The 16,775-nt window shown below is 56.6% G+C and overlaps 9 protein-coding genes across 9 annotated transcripts; 4 read left to right on the top strand and 5 right to left on the bottom strand.

Moving 5' to 3' along the window:
* Positions 1-244: 244 nt before the first annotated feature.
* KRP23_14194 (uncharacterized protein) lies at positions 245-3,682 on the top strand (the record flags this gene model as incomplete). Its single annotated transcript, XM_067884987.1, has 1 exon — positions 245-3,682. One exon carries the CDS (start codon positions 245-247, stop codon positions 3,680-3,682), a length of 3,438 nt encoding a protein of 1,145 aa, XP_067737748.1.
* Positions 3,683-3,818: 136 nt separating this feature from the next.
* KRP23_14195 (RWD domain-containing protein 3) lies at positions 3,819-4,659 on the top strand (the record flags this gene model as incomplete). The annotated part of the gene is made up of 2 exons (XM_067884988.1): positions 3,819-4,130; positions 4,198-4,659. The coding sequence occupies 2 exons, from the start codon at positions 3,819-3,821 to the stop codon at positions 4,657-4,659; spliced, it is 774 nt and encodes a 257-aa protein (XP_067737749.1).
* A 75-nt stretch (positions 4,660-4,734) lies between these two features.
* Positions 4,735-5,980, bottom strand: KRP23_14196 (Nitrate reductase [NADH]; the record flags this gene model as incomplete). The annotated part of the gene is made up of 2 exons (XM_067884989.1): positions 4,735-5,844; positions 5,912-5,980. 2 exons carry the CDS (start codon positions 5,978-5,980, stop codon positions 4,735-4,737), a joined length of 1,179 nt encoding a protein of 392 aa, XP_067737750.1.
* A 150-nt stretch (positions 5,981-6,130) lies between these two features.
* KRP23_14197 (uncharacterized protein) lies at positions 6,131-6,844 on the top strand (the record flags this gene model as incomplete). The annotated part of the gene is made up of 1 exon (XM_067884990.1): positions 6,131-6,844. One exon carries the CDS (start codon positions 6,131-6,133, stop codon positions 6,842-6,844), a length of 714 nt encoding a protein of 237 aa, XP_067737751.1.
* Positions 6,845-7,179: 335 nt separating this feature from the next.
* On the bottom strand, positions 7,180-9,823 carry KRP23_14198 (Autophagy-related protein 13; the record flags this gene model as incomplete). The annotated part of the gene is made up of 2 exons (XM_067884992.1): positions 7,180-9,620; positions 9,703-9,823. The coding sequence occupies 2 exons, from the start codon at positions 9,821-9,823 to the stop codon at positions 7,180-7,182; spliced, it is 2,562 nt and encodes an 853-aa protein (XP_067737752.1).
* A 477-nt stretch (positions 9,824-10,300) lies between these two features.
* Positions 10,301-11,050, top strand: KRP23_14199 (3-methyl-2-oxobutanoate hydroxymethyltransferase; the record flags this gene model as incomplete). Its single annotated transcript, XM_067884993.1, has 5 exons — positions 10,301-10,329; positions 10,390-10,449; positions 10,513-10,604; positions 10,680-10,781; positions 10,869-11,050. 5 exons carry the CDS (start codon positions 10,301-10,303, stop codon positions 11,048-11,050), a joined length of 465 nt encoding a protein of 154 aa, XP_067737753.1.
* A 776-nt stretch (positions 11,051-11,826) lies between these two features.
* KRP23_14200 (uncharacterized protein) lies at positions 11,827-12,495 on the bottom strand (the record flags this gene model as incomplete). The annotated part of the gene is made up of 1 exon (XM_067884994.1): positions 11,827-12,495. The coding sequence occupies one exon, from the start codon at positions 12,493-12,495 to the stop codon at positions 11,827-11,829; it is 669 nt and encodes a 222-aa protein (XP_067737754.1).
* Positions 12,496-12,721: 226 nt separating this feature from the next.
* KRP23_14201 (putative serine/threonine-protein kinase/receptor R818) lies at positions 12,722-15,043 on the bottom strand (the record flags this gene model as incomplete). Its single annotated transcript, XM_067884995.1, has 1 exon — positions 12,722-15,043. The coding sequence occupies one exon, from the start codon at positions 15,041-15,043 to the stop codon at positions 12,722-12,724; it is 2,322 nt and encodes a 773-aa protein (XP_067737755.1).
* A 392-nt stretch (positions 15,044-15,435) lies between these two features.
* KRP23_14202 (uncharacterized protein) lies at positions 15,436-16,721 on the bottom strand (the record flags this gene model as incomplete). The annotated part of the gene is made up of 2 exons (XM_067884996.1): positions 15,436-15,902; positions 15,968-16,721. 2 exons carry the CDS (start codon positions 16,719-16,721, stop codon positions 15,436-15,438), a joined length of 1,221 nt encoding a protein of 406 aa, XP_067737756.1.
* Between the last annotated feature and the right edge of the window lie 54 nt (positions 16,722-16,775).

The following is a 16,775-nucleotide window of genomic DNA, read 5'->3' on the forward strand; positions in this document are numbered from 1 at the left end:
GAGGATGCCGCACTTGAGCTGTGGGATATCTTGTTGCTGCTCACCAACACCACTACTAGCATTAATAGTACTTTTGAGCTTAATATCATTTGTATTTGCACTAATATTAGTACATCACAACTAATATCCTTCCACTGATTTAACGATAACAAACCTCAGTGCATTTCTGAATTCATTGTGTCCCACCCACCCACACCACGTTCCCCATACATTTCTTCAGTCTAGATTATCTCGCCTCGCCAAAATGGAGATCCAATTGAACGCAGCCCCGGACGACGAAGAGGAGGCGCCTGACGCGTCTCCGAGCGTCTCCCACGTCGTGTCCATGTCCTCTCTACTGTCCGCAGACGCCAGCACTCCTCGTGACGCGTCAACACCCGCGGAAACGGCGTCGGTTGCCTCCCGTTCGGGGCTTTCGAGCCTCATGAACTCGCCCGTGACCGAAGAAGAGCGAGAAGACGCACCCGAAGCTGTTCTGAGCGCCAGCCAGGAGTCCGTCGCCAATGGGGAGGAAGACGTGGACATGGAACAGCCAGCGACGCTGCCGAAGCTGCAGAATTCCGAACTGCAGACGCTGCAGACGACGCTCCACGCGGCGCTGCACAAATTGTGGACTGAGACGGCGCCTGCCCCCAAAAGGCAGAAGAAGGGCAAGCAGAGTCGACGAGCCAAGGCCATTAGCAGCAGCAACGCAGCGGAGATGCAGGTGCACAGGCTGTTGGACGAGCTGCAGCGCTCGGTGAACACGCAGTTCGCCAAGAAGGACGTGCTGAGAGACGTCGTGCAGCTCTGTCTGGCCTTCTGTGAGGTCGTGAGTGAGAAAGACTCGGTGCAGAGTCTACTAGTGCTGGATGCAGACAAGCAGGTGGATCTGGACGAAACGGTGGCCAAGCTGCCGAGCAAACCCTTGTATGGACAGGTGGTGGCCGTGCTACGACGTGCAGTGCTCAGTGGAGGAGAAACAACGGGGAAGAAGCTGCTGATGCCGGTGCTGGACTGGTGCTTGGCTCGGCCGACGCCGTCGAACTGGACGTGGATGCTGGTGGCGATGTCGCAGATGAATTCGTACGGCGTCATGGAGCTCCTGTTCCGCGAGGCTATTGCGCGGTATCAGGAAGATGCTGAGGAGGTGAGGCACTTCCTCCCTGTGTTGGAGTTTCTGACGGGGAAATACCCAGCCCAGATGGTGGATATTCTGCGTGAAGTACTGGAAGGATGTGTGTCTGAGAACGAGGCTGGACAAGGACTTGCGACTGCGGGCACGGTGGCTCAGCTTGTGGCACTAGCGAGTGATTCCGCTGTTCTGGTGAGTGCCTGCGATGACAGCCTTCAGTGGATCGTCACGGAGGAATTGGTTACGACACTGGCCAACAAGTTTAACGACGGAGGAGAAGTCAATGGCAATGGGAATGCGAGTCTCAATGTACAAGGTCTGGAAATGCAGTTGCTGCAGTTTCTCCGCAAGCGAAGTGCGGAGCTCTCGAACTCAGGCTTTCAGCTGCTGTTACTGCTGCAAAACTTGTCTGCATCATCGGACCTGCAGCCACGGGTTGCAGCTTCGGTGACCTCCTTTAAGCAGAAGGTTCTTGAGTTCGCTGGATCGGAGTCTTCGTGTGCTTTCGCCAAGGGGATCTACCGTTTCCTCCCTTACATCTGCCAAAGCACGCTTCGACTGCTCCAGGCGATGGGCCCAGCTGAAGAATCGCCCGATGATAGCATGGGGGAGTCAGATACCGCAGAGAAAACATCCGAAACGACGGCTCGCCACCGCTTTGACGAATGGAAACAGTGGCTGTGTCTGCTAGCACAGTCGATTTCACGGAAAGAGGTGACAGAGCAATTGATCAAGGCCGAGTTGATGCTGGCCGAGTTCAACGAGCTGCCTCTAATTGTGCCGCCCACAACTGTCCAGCCCGCTGATCGTGCATTATGCGAGTTGCTGACGTCACTTTTAACACCAGCATCCCCTGAATACGTTGATTTTGTGCGCAACATCGTTCACGAATGCCATTCTGCTGCCCCGCGAGCCCGGAGACGCATCCTCGGCATTGTCCAGACGCTGCTTAACCTGAACGACGACGACGAAAGCGATTCTTCAGCTACGGCCGAGCTACCGGTCTCTTTGGCCGCTCATCAAGGTGGGTCGTGTATGCAACAGTTAGCCCAGGCGAAGAGCTGGAAGGACAGCTTAGATTCCTTTGAACTCTGGAAGGGCGTTCGCGGGGTTGAGTTTTGGGAGAGCTTTCTGGATTTGGCGCGCTCGAAAGACTCGCTGGTCGCCGCACGCGCGCTTTCTCTCCTGTCTCGAACGCCGTTTCTGTCTCTGGAGGCCCCGAGCTGGCAATATCGCTGTGTGCGAAAGTTATCGGGCGTGTACTTCTCGTTGCTCCGGCAGTACCGTGCGGATCTCGTGTTGCACGGGGACAAGTCCTCGAGTGAGCTGTCTCTGCCCGACGCTAGCAGTTTGCAGAGCCGCCTCCAGACCCTGAAAATGGTCCTGTTTCGCGTTCTGGCTCTGGATGGGGGCGTCGCTCGCTACCCGACGTCTGTGTATAGCATGTTCGCGTCGCTGTGGCTGGACGCTCTGCTGAGCACAACGTCGGCAACGAGTATCCCCACTCACTTCCCCAACGGCGTCAACTTCGGCGACTTGGAACCGGACGAGGACGGCGGCCTGCTGGACGAGCGCCAGATGATTCGCTGTGAGCGTACTATTAGCTCAAAGTGCACCAACCTGCAGTCGTCGCAGGTCATCACGAAGGTTCCTGAAGCCAAGCTGGTGTACAGAAAGACCCTTGACTCGTCGTGGGAGCGCGAGATGCACGCAGCGCGCGTGTGTAGCGTGTATGCGACGGACATTTTCTCGCAGCTTCTTGCTTGTACCGGCACGGCTTCCAGTTTGCTGTCTGATTCGCAGGCGAAAGCAGTGACGATGCCGAATGCTGAGGAGGACGAGCAGTTGGAGCGGCGATTGAAGACTGTGGTGGATATGCTCTTGGAGCGTGTGATTCCGTGCTGTGGGATCCCAAGCGACGACGTGTACAAGGATATGCTGCCGAATCGTTCTAGTTTCGACGTGGACCTCCGCGTGGAACAGTGGCTGAACCACTTCCCGGCGTTTCTGCCGCTGCTGCGTACGGTGATCTCCACTTCGACCGCTCTCGGCTCTTCTCAGCTGCTGCGGCTAGCGCCTGTGTTCAAGTCGGCGCTAATTGTGCTGCTGGGCCACTGGAACAGCGTCAAGGGTGAGCTAAGCGTGGAGAACGTGGACGTGCCGCCTTACATGCGCAACCAGAACCAGCTCGCGCTCACTTGCGAGTTGATGCGGCTGTTGCGTGCGACCAATTGGCTGCCCGTGCCTCTGGGCAAGGCCGCGGAATTGCTCCCGCTGACTACACCCGCCGACATTCGCTCGATCCTCTTCAGCTGCTGGTTCTACCTGTCGGACCACCCGCCGCGCTCCGGATCGCGTGTCCCCACGCCTGCAACGTCCGCGACGACGTCCCCCGTCTCGTCGGGCTCGTCTCCTGCAGGTTTCAGCATCACGGGCTTGTCCACGGGCGGCCCCACCTCCGGCTCAAGCCACCCGCCCATCGAATTCTACCTCATCCCACTGCGAAAGGCTCTGCATCGCAACATCCGCAAGATCGGCGCCAAGTATCCGCTCTTCATGTGTCCGTAGCACTTGTAGGTAAGTTGAAGTGGTTAAAGTATGAACCCATGTTCCATTTTCACGGTACATTTCGATTTTCGACGAATCACGTGCGTCGCTCACGTCCGTTGGTCGCTGTCAGCGGCCATATCGGTAACGGTTGACAATGGGCGACGTGGAGCTGCTGCTGGTGCGCATCGACCACTTCCAGGACCGCGCCGCGTACGTGTTAGCGCTGCGCGAGTGGCTGCAGGAGATGGAGATCACTAACGGCCGCCTGGTGAGCATGGGGGACCTCCAGCTGCTGTTCGTGGCGGCGTCGGCGGCGCAGAACGAGCGTCTGCTGGAATTCTACCGCTCCAGAGCCATCGACACCAACAGCCGTGGGGAGCGCTGCGTGGACAAGTTCATCGATGTATTGGGCAGGAAGAAGGTGCAAAGCAGCGGCTGCAAGGGCTTCCTGGAGATGAACGTGCTGGTGAGACGCAGTGGATAGTGAAGATACTTTTTTGGTGCTCATGGTGCTTTTGTTGCTGGTTGTTCAGAGCCCGGCGCTGCTGCAGAAGGTGTTGGTGCACGAGTGGGAGGTGGAACAGCAGTGGCTGGACACGGCGCTGGCTACTAAACGCACTAAGACGTTCCTTGAGTGGAAGGAGGCGGCCAAAGCTGCACGGAAAGAGCGGAGGAAGAGGGAGGGACAGGAGAAACAACACGAGAGAGAAGCCAAGAAGCTCAAGAGGGAGCAAGAAGCCGCGCAGAAAGCACGTGAAGACGCTGAGAAGGCAGATGCTGAACAGGTGGATGGAGAGAATGACGAGGAGAAGGAAGCGAAACCTCAGAAGGAGACTGAGCAGGTTTCGAAGCCTCAGAAAGCTGCTGGGGTCACGAAAGAGACGTCGCCACAGAATCAGAAACCAAAGCAGCAGCAGATATCGAAGCCGAAGAAGAACAAAAACAAGAAGCGGCGTATCAATCCGGCAGTGGCAGACAATAGAGTAGAGTCCTAATAAACACATCTGTCCAAATGCTATAAAGTTGTCTTATGATTCGCTCTAGGTACACACGCTCTATCGTTTCTTGACCTAAAACATGAATACCTGGCTGTCTTTGAAGCCAATGTCCTTCAACATGGTGCCCACCGCTTCGTCAAAGGCCGGCGGACCACAGTGGAAAGCAGCCACTTCGGGTGACGCCTTGGGCAGCATCTCAGCGAGCATCGCCTTATCAAGGCGCTTCCCCGTGCGAAACGAGCCCAACTCTTGCGAGTCCTTGTCGCTAGCTTCATGAAGAACGTGGTGGATTTTGACGCGATCGATAAACATGTTGGCCAGCGGCTCCAGCTGCGTCAGCGCGATAATGTGCGCCAGCGAGTGGTTGCAGTCCACCAGCGTGATCTTGGCCGAGTCCTTGCTGTTTTCCATGACGGCACGGACCAGCTGCAGCATCGGGGCAATGCCCGTGCCGGCAGCAATCATCACAACATGGCGAACGTTGGTCAGCTTCTGTTGGCCACCGACAGTGACAACGGCAGCCTCGGGGTAGCCAAGCACGCCCTGCGGCCCCAGCATCTCCACGGTCGCGCCAACTGCCAGTCCATCCAGATAGCTGCTCATAATCCCATCCGGGTACACCTTGACGATCAAGTCGAAGGACGCTGGTTGAGTGAACTTGGACGTCGGGGTAAACGCCCTCTCGATCATGTGGCCGTTGATCTTGGCGCGTACTTTGAGGTGCTGTCCTGGGGTCTCCAGTCCGAGCAGTTTGTTCCCTGGCAGCTCGAACGTGAACTTGACCGTCTGGTGGCCTACTGTCTGCTTGAACGCAAGTGTGAACGCCCGCCACTGGGTTTTATCCAGAGCGTATCTCGACTCGGCAGTCGATTTGGCCACCACAGACTCGGGGTCCAATTGCCCAATGTAGCACTTTTCCAGCATACTGTGGCCGTTCACCCACGGGTGCTTCTCGTTGAAGAGGTCGGTGCAGTCTCCGCCCGCCGACAGCAGCAGGTCCGCGACTCCACCTGGATGGAACTTGAGGTACGGCGTCATGTTGTACACTTTGCCGTCCAGCACACTCCAGCAGTCGTCCTCGGTACTGTGGCGATTCACTTCCTGCATGGAAATGGCTCGACGCGGAGGCCCCCCACGCAGTCCCGACAGATCCTGGCCCGATTGACACAATCGCATCCAGTGCTGTCACAAATCCGACACAAAATTTGGTTAGCGAGCGATTGCATTTAGTAAGGAGACGAACACGCACCAACTGGCTGTAGCCTGGAGGCAGCGCCACCTTGTTGCGGCGCTGGATCATCGTCGGACACCCGCCCATGGCTTCCAAAGTGGCCGTTAGTGCTAAGAACAATGTGCGGTCGATCGAAGAGCTACAAATAGATGGGATTGGTAGAAAAGGAAACATATTATTAGCCAATCGAGAGGTGTGTTGGTCTTTGCCGTAATCATTTCGGTTTAGTCCGTGAAGATGCCACCGTTAGCCAGGAAACGTGGGGTGTTCCAGGACTTCTACGCCGTGAAATATGCGCTGCGAGTGAGTAAGAGAGACCGCCGTGGTGGCGTGAAAGAGGTGGAGTGTCAGATGTGTCGAGTGTTCGGCCTCGACGAAGAGCGAGCGACTGTGGGGGCCAAAGGGAAGCGCTTGACCCGGATTAAAATCTGGAAGGGGCCTTGCTTCCGCTCCGACTACTTCCTCCGACACCTCAAGACTCAACACGAAGTGCAGTGGGAGATTTACCAGTCGCTAGCGTCGGATGAAGAGAAAGCAGCCTTTCTGGACGCTGAGGACGACGCATCCGACGTCGGCAAAGACGAGGAGCACAGCTCACAGTTTGAAATAGCGGGTGCTGTGAGTGTTGCTGTGCTGGAAAGGGAGGCTCGAGAAGGACGAGAGAAGCTGCTGATGGCGGTGTCGGATATCATGGCCAACCAACGCAAGAGCGTGGAGGCGCTGCAAGAGATGATCGCGAGCATGCAGGCAGACTACATGAGTCTGCGTCAGCGAGAGCTGGAGGTCCGCGAATGCGAACTGGCATGCCTGGAAGCGGAGCGTCAAGAGCGACAAGAAGAACGCAGGGCGCTGCGAGAGCGAGAGCAGGCTGAACATCGTGGACGGGAGGAGGAACGCAAAGCGGACCACGAGCGCTTTCTGGCACTCCTGCAGGCTATGCAAGCGAGGTGAGACGTGATTGTGTGTGAGGCACTCGAGGATGAGTCGAGGACGAGTCTACGTTGGTAGTTTTTGATAAGCTCAGTGAAATGGCAGCAAAGCGAGGTGAGCTCCATGGAGTTGTTGCTAGCTCGGATGCGCTGTGGGGGCATCCTGCAGGGCGTACAGAGCTTAATTTTCAACTCTCATCACAAGACATGAGCCCAACGAGACGGCGTCAGCACGAAGAGCACCCACCCTTCTTACTACGAACTACGTAGCAGCGTTGTATCATGATGGTGGAGAAGAACCTAGAGTACTACAGTACAAACGAATGCGTTGTTCTTTGAGTTTATCCGGTCCTGCTTTCAGAGTACCTGCGCAAGCTCATCGCGCAAAGTGCGGAAGCCAGCCAGCTCGTCATCAAACATTGACGTCGGCGCTTGAGCATCTTGCTTAGCTTCGTCCGCTCCCTCGCTCACGGACGCCGTGAGCGCCGATGTAGATATGACCAGACGCGGCGCATTCTTCAACTGGTGAAGGAAGTTCCCCACGGACGCAGTGTCCAAAGACGCCCCAGACGAGTGGTTTAGAGCACTGCCGGCGCCAGTAGACGCCGAGTCTGCAGCAGTGGTAGCACTTGAGCCAATTGCTGATCCGTCGCCGATCGCAAACGGCAAGATCATGTCGGCAGTACCGACATCGAGGCCACTGCCATTGTCTCCCGCATCAACATTTCCCGGTAATGACAGGAATCGAGGGCGCTCGCCAGACGAGCTGCCGCCAGTACCAACGAGCGCCAAACCAAACGCATCAGGCGTGTCGGGGGAGACCCCCCACGCTGTAACACCACTGTCACTGAAATCGGGAGAGAATCCATGAGCCTTCGCGGAGATCAGGCCCGCAGACGAAGAGAAAGACGAACGCTTCGCGCCGTGGAGCCCATGCTGAAACTGATCAGTCGTAATAAACGTGGGCACGTTGCTTGAACCTGACCGGAGGTAATTCTTGCTGTACGAATAGCCTGGAGACGTGGACAGCAACTCGCATGGATTTGCCTGGAACGGAGGACTCGAAGAGAACATGGGCATACCGTCTGTCGGTGAGCGCTGCGACGCACTGGGCCGAATGGTCATTGCTTCAGTCTTCGTAGTAGTGTTCACTGCTGTAGTGGCAGGCACATCATTCTGGGCGCCTGCTTCCGCCTCTGTGAAAGCGGTGTCATGTTCTTGGATACTGCTGGATTCACCGCTGTCAGAGACGAAAGCGCCGTTGAAGGAGCTCTTTCTCCGCCTGGGCACGTACTGCTGCAGTGGTGACGGTGACCCACTGTCGAGAGTGAAATTATCCAGTGACCCGGGTGCTGGGTGGCTCTCGTGGCCAGCAAGGAAGGGCCTGTGAGCCACCGCAGGAGATGTGCGACCACTGCGGAGCAGTGTCATAGTCTTCGGGTGTCGAGGCGGAGTCGACAATCGATGGTACGCGGCACTGCTGTTGCTAGTGGGTGGCTCGTCGTGCAAAGATGATTGAGATGCTTGTAAGGCGTTCTCAGTATCCTGATGACTTGCCCCACCTTCCCAAAGCTGCTGCTGACGTTGCTGGAATGCAAGCGACGGTGAAGATGTATGCTGCTGCTCGCGTTCAATCGCTACATTTCCGTAGCCGTAAGGAGCTGCCGTAACATTCGGGTTGGCTGCTGCACCTCGCAGTCGAACGTCGTGCTCGCCTCCATACGAATGAGCTTGTTGAATTAGTTTTCCGTCGCTTGGTTCATCGCCATACCCAGCTGGAGCTGCATCTCTACCACCGCCAGCAGCGATACCTGCCTTACTGCTAGCACGCGGGATGGCCATAGGCTTCGACATTCCTGGTTGATTTCGTACCGTGACCTCACGATCATCAGCTCGGTCATTACCCACAGGACCTGTGCTGCTAAACTGTTGCTGCTGAGGGGTAGACACCGGGATGGAGCGAGGCGTTGATCGCCGACGCTGAGGCATGGCCGCATCGTCACCAAATTGCTCTGCGTCACTGACCGGCACAAATGAACCTGTCCGCAGATCCGTGACTCTCATGGGCGGGCTCGCCATTGCTGCACTCGCCCGAGATGGCACGGGTGCGCTCGCAGGCACCAAGTCGGGCGAGCCTGGTACATAATCCTGAATAATAAAATTGTCTTGGAAAATACGCGACGGCGCTGCTTGTTCCTGCCGCTCCGTGAACTGGTCACAGTCACGACGATACACCGCCGCCACTTTCAACAATCCATACGGCGTCGCAATTGGAATAAAGGAGTAGCCACTCGCCGCCACACGCTGCGCCTCAAAAGCTCTCGTGGCGTCACTGGCCGGGGCTGCGTGCATCGTGTAGCTCAGCAATGAAGGGTACGACTGCGCAAAGAGGCGATGAGCAGGAAGCTGCCGCATGAACGAGAACAGCGCGCGCAGCAGCACGCTGATCCGCTTGCACACCTCCTTGAGCTGCTGGATCACGTCCTGTGTAGAGCCTAAAAGGGTGTTGGAAGCTTCTCCGTCCGCTGCAAACGTGACGCTCCAGCGCTCCAGCAGCACCTTTTGGCCGTCTCCGTCCCAGAAAATATCGATGGCCAGAGGCAGGCGGACGTCCTCTTTCCAGGCGACCATGGCCTCTCTCACCATCTGCACTTCCTCAATGTCCAGGTTGAATCTGGCTCGTCGACTGCCGCGGCGCAAGTCCGGCTCGGCCTGGAAGTTCACGCGGCTCTGGACGATGAGCTCCGCCGCCTTGTACAGGAATTCCAGCACCACTTGCTCCGTTTTGGCTCTTCCGGCTGCAATATAAACCACAAATAAGAAAATAAATGAGTGATACTATGGGAATAATAACAATTATAAGCATTTCTTATTGCGTACTGGAAGTCCCAGACGAGCGTACACCGTATCGCACGTTCTGGCGGCCATTGGAGGCCGAGAGCTGCTGGGACGAAGGGTGAGACCCGCGGCTAGCTAGCGACAGGTCCACGGACGACATCATAGCACGCGGAGAAGACAGACGAGAGTCGCGGTCTTCGTGTTCTTCTCCGGGATTATCAGTGAAGCATCGCTTGGGTTCGACGGCGGCGATTTTGACCAATGAGAGGAGAACGGATACGCGATTGGACAGCGAGAGTGAAAATGATACGCGATTGGGCGGTTGGATTTATTAAAAATGCCACAAGTGCACTAAGAAATATGTGACGTGTGTCGATTGACTTCAATGTGTCCAATCGCTCTTCCTCTACCTACAATCCTGAGACTGCTGCGCGCAGTCTGAAGCTGCTGGAGCGCCTCGACGCTCGACATTGACATCTTCAAGCGCAAACAGAAGCCCATTACCCGTCGGTGGACCTGACGACATCCTGCTGACTCATTGGGTATGGCGGGCTCTACGCACAAGTGGGAAAGCCATTCTTTGGTTCTGGCTGTTGGCGCATTTGCAGGACATGGACACAACGCTTCCTGTGAAGCTGACATGATCCACCATACGCAGGTGGTGAAGCGGTGGGTATTGGTGATGAACGTGATAATTCTGGGGTAGCTGATGGTTGAATTGGCTGACAGTGGAGCCAACCGTCCACTGGTGATCACGAACACGCCGTTCGGATCGTGCGAAGGATCACCGTATGAAGCGCCGAAGAACGCCAGCGCTTAGTGAAGGTATGCTATAGATTGGCTTTGGATAAGGCGACGTGATATTGACGGAAATGACGTGGGGCAACAGGAAGGAGGTGCGGGTTGTGTGCAGGTCGACGGAGGCAAGGAACGCGCCGAAACGAGTAAGGACAGCAGTCTGCTTGCACTGAAGCTGAGCTGGAGGCAACTAACGGAGTTATTTGTACTGCTTGTTGCAGTCACGTTCATCCCTGATGGTGGAATTGCTGTCATAGGGCACATGGGCCTTCGTCGTCAGCACACTACAGCCCTGGGAGGATTCCGTGCGCAAGGCCGCACGCGTACTGCTGCCATCTCAGCTCCGTGTTCTTTTCCGCCTACAGTGGAGATCACTACCGCGTAACATGCTGACCTGTGTACTGCTGCAGGCTCGGAGGTTCATCGAAGACGCGCTCGCTGTGCAGAAGCGAAGGCGGGTGTTGTGCTGGAGTGCGTTCACTACCACTACGGAGCAGTACGTGGACTCGAACTACTACGTCGACGCGCAGACGAAGGACCAGATGAATTCCCAGCAGACGTCTGCCATCGCCGCGACCGAGAGTGGAAATGACTATTGCGGCACTGCAACTCCAGCTCCTGCTCCAACGAAACCCATCGTCTACATCGCCCCCACCAGCCCCGACAACCACCGACTAGGAGCACAAACACGGTTTGTGACCAGCGTTTTGAGCCCGTTCGAGGCACTATCGCAGGACAAGAACCAACTCCAAGCAAAGGCAACACTTTTTGGGGAAGCAAGTGCATTAAATAACTACGTTTGTCATCGCGAATACATACTCATCGCATACATGTAAAGTGCAAACTTGTCTTCAGGCTGTTCCTAGCTAGCTGGGTCGCTTACTCTTGGCATCGAGATTGGCGGCACCAAGCAGCGTGTCCATTCGGCGAGCGAACTCCACGTAGAAAGCCTCGGACGCGAGCACCGAAGCAAGGTAGGAGAGCAAGCGAGTGGGCAAGCACAGTGGTCGACACGGAGTAATGAGTCCCTGTCGACCACTGCAAAAGCACACCACACTCGCACCTCACGCCAAGCACGCCAGCAGCTACAGCTTGAACGAGGGTAATGAGCCCCGATCAGCTGAGCCTGCTGGCGCGACTTCACATGAGGCCTATGAAGCCTCGGCAATCCGTGTCTAGACACCTTCCACGAGAGATCAGCCACGACAGAGACAAATGAGTCTCTGGTTCGCCAAACTGGAGAGCTGTCATGCGGAAGAAATGAGCCCCGCGGCGCGCATTCTCGAGACCATGGAGGACTCAAATGCTCACTAGAAGGCCCAGAAATGAGAGCCTCGTACGTGTCAATTAGCCACGCCAACCATTCCTTTAGCTTGTCTCCAATCGTGCTCTTGCTGCAGCATTCGCCAAGCACGTGTTCAACTTTCGTCGAAGTAGTCGCAGGCGATCTTCGGAGTCGCTGATCTCCTCGGACGCCCGCTTCCGGCCAAAGCGTTGTTGTGTCTGCACCGGCACCCCCGCGGGCTTGCTCACGACCTCAGGCGTAGCTTCCTTGATTTCACTCCGCAATTCTTGATCACCAGCGTCCGTACGCTCCAGAATCGGACGCAAGTGATGCATGCGCTGCTGCCGGCGCTTGAATGCCCAGTAGGTAAAGATGACGTAGTTCCCTCCGACCTCGTTACCCCCTTGCAGGTCCCGCGTGCGATAGCGGGTAGGGATGTCAACGGGAGGCACAACGTAGCCGCCCGTGTCTTCGTCCGTTTCTCTTGTCGTCCAGGAGCTCACCGTCGTGGGACTCTGCCTCTGCTCCAGAGCCTCTGTCCGCTGCGTCTCTCGGTCCTGCTTCTCCTGGCCAGCCGTCTCCACCTTGTTCTGCAGCGCCTCCATCTCCCTAAGGAGCGTGCTGCTCTCCTCCTGGTGCTGTATGGCCTTGGTCTTGACCTCGGCGAGCTCTACGACCACCTGCCTGCTGTGCTGCGAGAACGTGGCCACCTGCTGCTCCTGCGCCGTGCGGTCGTTTGCGTCGTTCGTCATGGTCCAGTCGAGTCCTGATGGTCCAGTTGGTTAATGCGAGATAATTGGCGAACTGGAAACTTTGGGCGGGAAAAACTGGATTCAAACGAAACCTGTGGAAATAGATTCCGTAGCTTCAACCATCTTTGACTTGGCTTCCAGAGCCTGGAAGTACCACTTCATCCTGCATGCGTGTTAGACTCGGAGGTGGTGTATTGGAAGACGGTTCTATTGCTGCGAATACTGTTTAGTTCATACGACTGCCTTTGACGGATGGCGATGGTCGTTGGAGGGCTTGTCCAGCGGTGGCATGGCTGCCACTGATTGTGGAGGACGAGGAGGCCGTTGTTGCCGTCGACGAGGACATACGCAGCGTTGGGGCGATAATACTCTTGAGAGTGAAGGCTACCTGCATGGAGCTGGGCCGAGCGTCCGGGTCGAGTTGCGTGCAGTCCATGACCAGCTTCCGAAGGTTGGGTGGGCAATCTTGTCGCAGTGACACTCGGATCTTGCCCAGACGCACCAGCTGAGCCAGCTGCATGCCTGGCAACCGCTCGCCCTTGTCGGAAGTCACATCGGAGAACGGCGGCTCGCACGTGTCCATCTCTGACAGCACGACTCCAAGCGAATAGATGTCGGCCTTCTCCGAGTACTTCTTGCCCTCAATGATCTCGGGCGCGGTCCACAGCAGCGTGCCCACGCCAGACGTCATCGTCTCGTTGACGTGGGTCTTGCGGCTGACGCCAAAGTCGCTCAGCTTGGCATGGAACTTGCGGTTTAGCAGCACGTTCTTCGACTTGAGGTCGCGGTGCACCACAACAGGCCGCAGGCAATGCAAGTATACCAAGCCCTCGGCGACGTCCATGGCGATCGAAATCTTCTCGCGCTGCCATGAGAACTTGTCTCGATTCTTCTTCAGCACCTCGTCTAAGTCGCCTGCCTCCATGTACTCCACCACGGCGCACAGATTCTGCAATCGATTCCAGCTTACGCCCACGAACGAAACGACGTTGCGGTGCTGCAATGTGCACATGAGCTGAATTTCCCCAGCAAACTGCTCCAGGCTAGCTGTGAACTGGCATTTCTCTGGTAGCAATCGCTTAATAGCCACGTGGCCCGTCTCGAGTTGTCCAAGCCACACTTCGCCGTAAGCTCCCTTGGACAGCATGCGCAGGAATGTAAGCTCGTCGAAGGCGATGCGCTTTGTGAACACCTCCGGATCCTGCATGAACGTCGTCAAAATTTCAGACTCGTTGCAATACTCGCTCACGGTCTTGCCTCCACCTGTAGCCCCCACCCAGGTGCCGGCCATGGACGACCGACGCCCGTATGCTGTCGATTCGCGGTTGCTGGCGTTGCCAAACGTGTACCACGACGACCTCCTCCCTCGATTTGTCTGCACATTCACGTTCGTGGCGGCGTCGGACGAGATGTCGCTGCTGCTGTCGTTGCTTTTACGCCGTCGCCCGATCACTCGAGGAATGAAGCCTAATCCTGATCGGATTGCGCTACTAGTCTGGGACTCGGTCTGTTCTGGTGCTGTCCCTATGGCTGCAGTCTCGGACGGGTGCTCAGTATTCTGCATCTCCTTCTTGCGACAACAACAGCAGATGACCAACATGATGACAAAAAGCACACCGCCGCCAATCCCCGCACCGAGAATTAACGCCATGTTGCTTCCTCCATCCTGGGACGAGCTATCGTCCGACTGCTTGTCCACCGGTATAGTGCTCGCCAACGCCAAGAAATTGCTCACGGTAGCTGCATCGACTGCAGGTTTGCAGAAACCCGAAGCACCGCTGGACGACGAAGTCCGGGACGACGTCAGGTCCTCCATCCGCAGACACGGAATAATTGCATCCAGCGTGTTCCCACACGAGGTACCGACATCGCTATTGCGCATGTGGATAGAATACACCTGCAACGCCTTCGTCTCATCGCTCAGCGCAATGCCATGCTGAAAAACCTGAGGGTACGGAATGGTACTGGACGACGCTGCCGAGGACCAAAAGGACACGCTGCTGGCCGTCTGAACCGTTGCAGATGCCCCATCCACTGCGCACTGAATAGCACTCGTCACATTGGCAACACAGTTGGTATTGGTGGCCTGGTAGTACGAGCCGCAGCTCGCCGCGTCACACTGACTTGCTTGGCCTGTAAAGTCGTCGTACGAGACCTCCACGTCCGCCATGGTCACTCCCGTTGCTGCACCTTCCGAACAGCGTGTGTAGACCTCGAGGATAGCGTCTCCAGCCTTGTCCCCATTGCTGGAGCCGCCGGAGAACACGTAGCCGTGCGCCCAGAGCAGTCCGACCTTCGCGACGTCGTCCAGGTCGCTCCAGGTCACTTCGGAGTGCGCGGACAGCGTGGATGCCACGTCGCTGGGAAGATCTGCATCTGTAGGTGCCGTCAGCACCGCTGTATCGCTCTGTAGACCTTCACAACGCGCTAGAATATCGCTCCCGCTGGAAGTTGCCTGTGCCACCACGTTTCCGCCCAATGAGAGTGCTGCAGAGACTGCCAGAAGCTGCAACTTGCCTCTCCGTCGACGCAAGACGACGTTGCGCATGATGAACGTAGTGCGGAGGTAAGCTAGAGAAGACAGACGACGCTCTGATTGCCGAGTGCCGCGAACCCCAGCAGCGAAAAATATCAGGCGGGAACGCACTGCCATTGGGTGAAAGCGACACATGGATACATGTACAGTGCTACCTCTCGCTATGCGCACCTTGATATTACAATACCCCGTAATATCGGATACAATTTTCCAGTAATATTGTTACGAAAACGTTGTTCTATAATGAATACCTCTGAAATCACTTTGTTGTACGCACTGCCCATAACGAGGGGTGGCACCGTGCAGAATTTCGCTGCTTGGTCATGCTGAACATCGAGCGTCCATATGCAACCGGTGAGTTAACATCAGAACTGAAGGTATAGTCTTCTATTGTCCTCGACTTGCTATTTCTTGCCGAAGATGGCGTTCACCTCGTCCTGGTAAAAGTGGCCTCGTTGTCTTTGCTTTCCATTACGCTTCTTCTTTTCTTGCCGAAGGCGCTGATGCTCCTTCTTGACGGCCGCTTGAGCATGTGCGGATTTCTCTTCCAGCGCGAGCTCGAGGTCTTCTACATACCCGTAAATGAAATCTATCAGTGTGTCGACGTCCATGCCAACAGGAACGAGGATGCCCATGCCCTGTTCGGGGACTTCTTCGTCCCAGGACACCTGCGGCTCTTCCACGTCTGCATCGGCCGTCACCAGGAGCGTGACCTTGTTCCACACGAGGCTGTGCAGGCGCAATTCCATGAAATTGATGAGGAGAAAGTTGGCGATCCAGTGGTACGCGCTCTTCTTCATGAAAGGGTCACTGAACTTTGGCAGGAACAGTCGCGACTGCAGCAAGCTGGTGAGCACGGCGTGCTGTGTTGCTGCAAAGAGAGACATGTGAGCTGAGGCAAACCCACCAATATTTCCACCACGATATGCCACTTACTCGGTCCGTCCTCTAAGCCCGTCGTGGTTTCCTGCACGATGTTCTTCTCACGTGTGAGCATCGCGTGGAAGAGTTTGTCAAACTCTTCGTGCTCCTTCTTCTTCGTCTTATTCTGCGCTGAAGCACGTATGCCATGTACATCCGCCTGGTCTGCAAGTGTGTCTCCCTCCGCCAGCCATTCCGCGAGCGCCGTCGTCTTGCTCTGCTCCCCTTCTTCCACGACAAGCGGCACCTGAGCCACCGCGAACAAGTCCTGCAGGATCCGCTTCGTGGTGCGCTGCCACTCCCGTGCGAACGGGGCTTGCAGTGCAGCCTCCGGGTCTGTCCGAACACTGGGCGAGCGTCCTGGATTGGACAGCGTGCGCTTCACCAATCGCCCTGGCACCTCCACCGTGTACTTGACCTCGAGGAAGCCGTCCACATACTCCAAGTCGTCCACCGGGACGTGGAAAAGCAGCGGGAACCGCACCGGCTCCTCTTCCATCGCGTGGCGACCCTCACTTAACGCTAGAACCTGCTTGCGAGCGTTGAACGCGTCGTTGTTGCAGCCGAACGCGGCCAGTTCCAGGAAAACGTTCAGCTGCTTGAGCGCCTGCTCGTTCTGCTGCGCTAGCGCCGGCGCCTGACGCTGAACCGTGTCGGGATGCAGCCGCAGCAGCAGCGGAGACACATACGACGTCAGGTTCAAGCCCTTGGCGCGGCGCGGACTCGAGAAGCAGCGCCGCAGCGCCACCGGAGCCCCTCGCCGCAGCATCCTACTTTGAGTGGCTGAAAAGGGGATCTGTGACGTGCGCGGAAACCTGCGACG

This window comes from Phytophthora ramorum (assembly GCF_020800215.1).
Source record: "Phytophthora ramorum isolate Pr-102 chromosome Unknown Phyram_PR-102_s0020, whole genome shotgun sequence".
NCBI classification, from domain to species: domain Eukaryota; phylum Oomycota; class Peronosporomycetes; order Peronosporales; family Peronosporaceae; genus Phytophthora; species Phytophthora ramorum.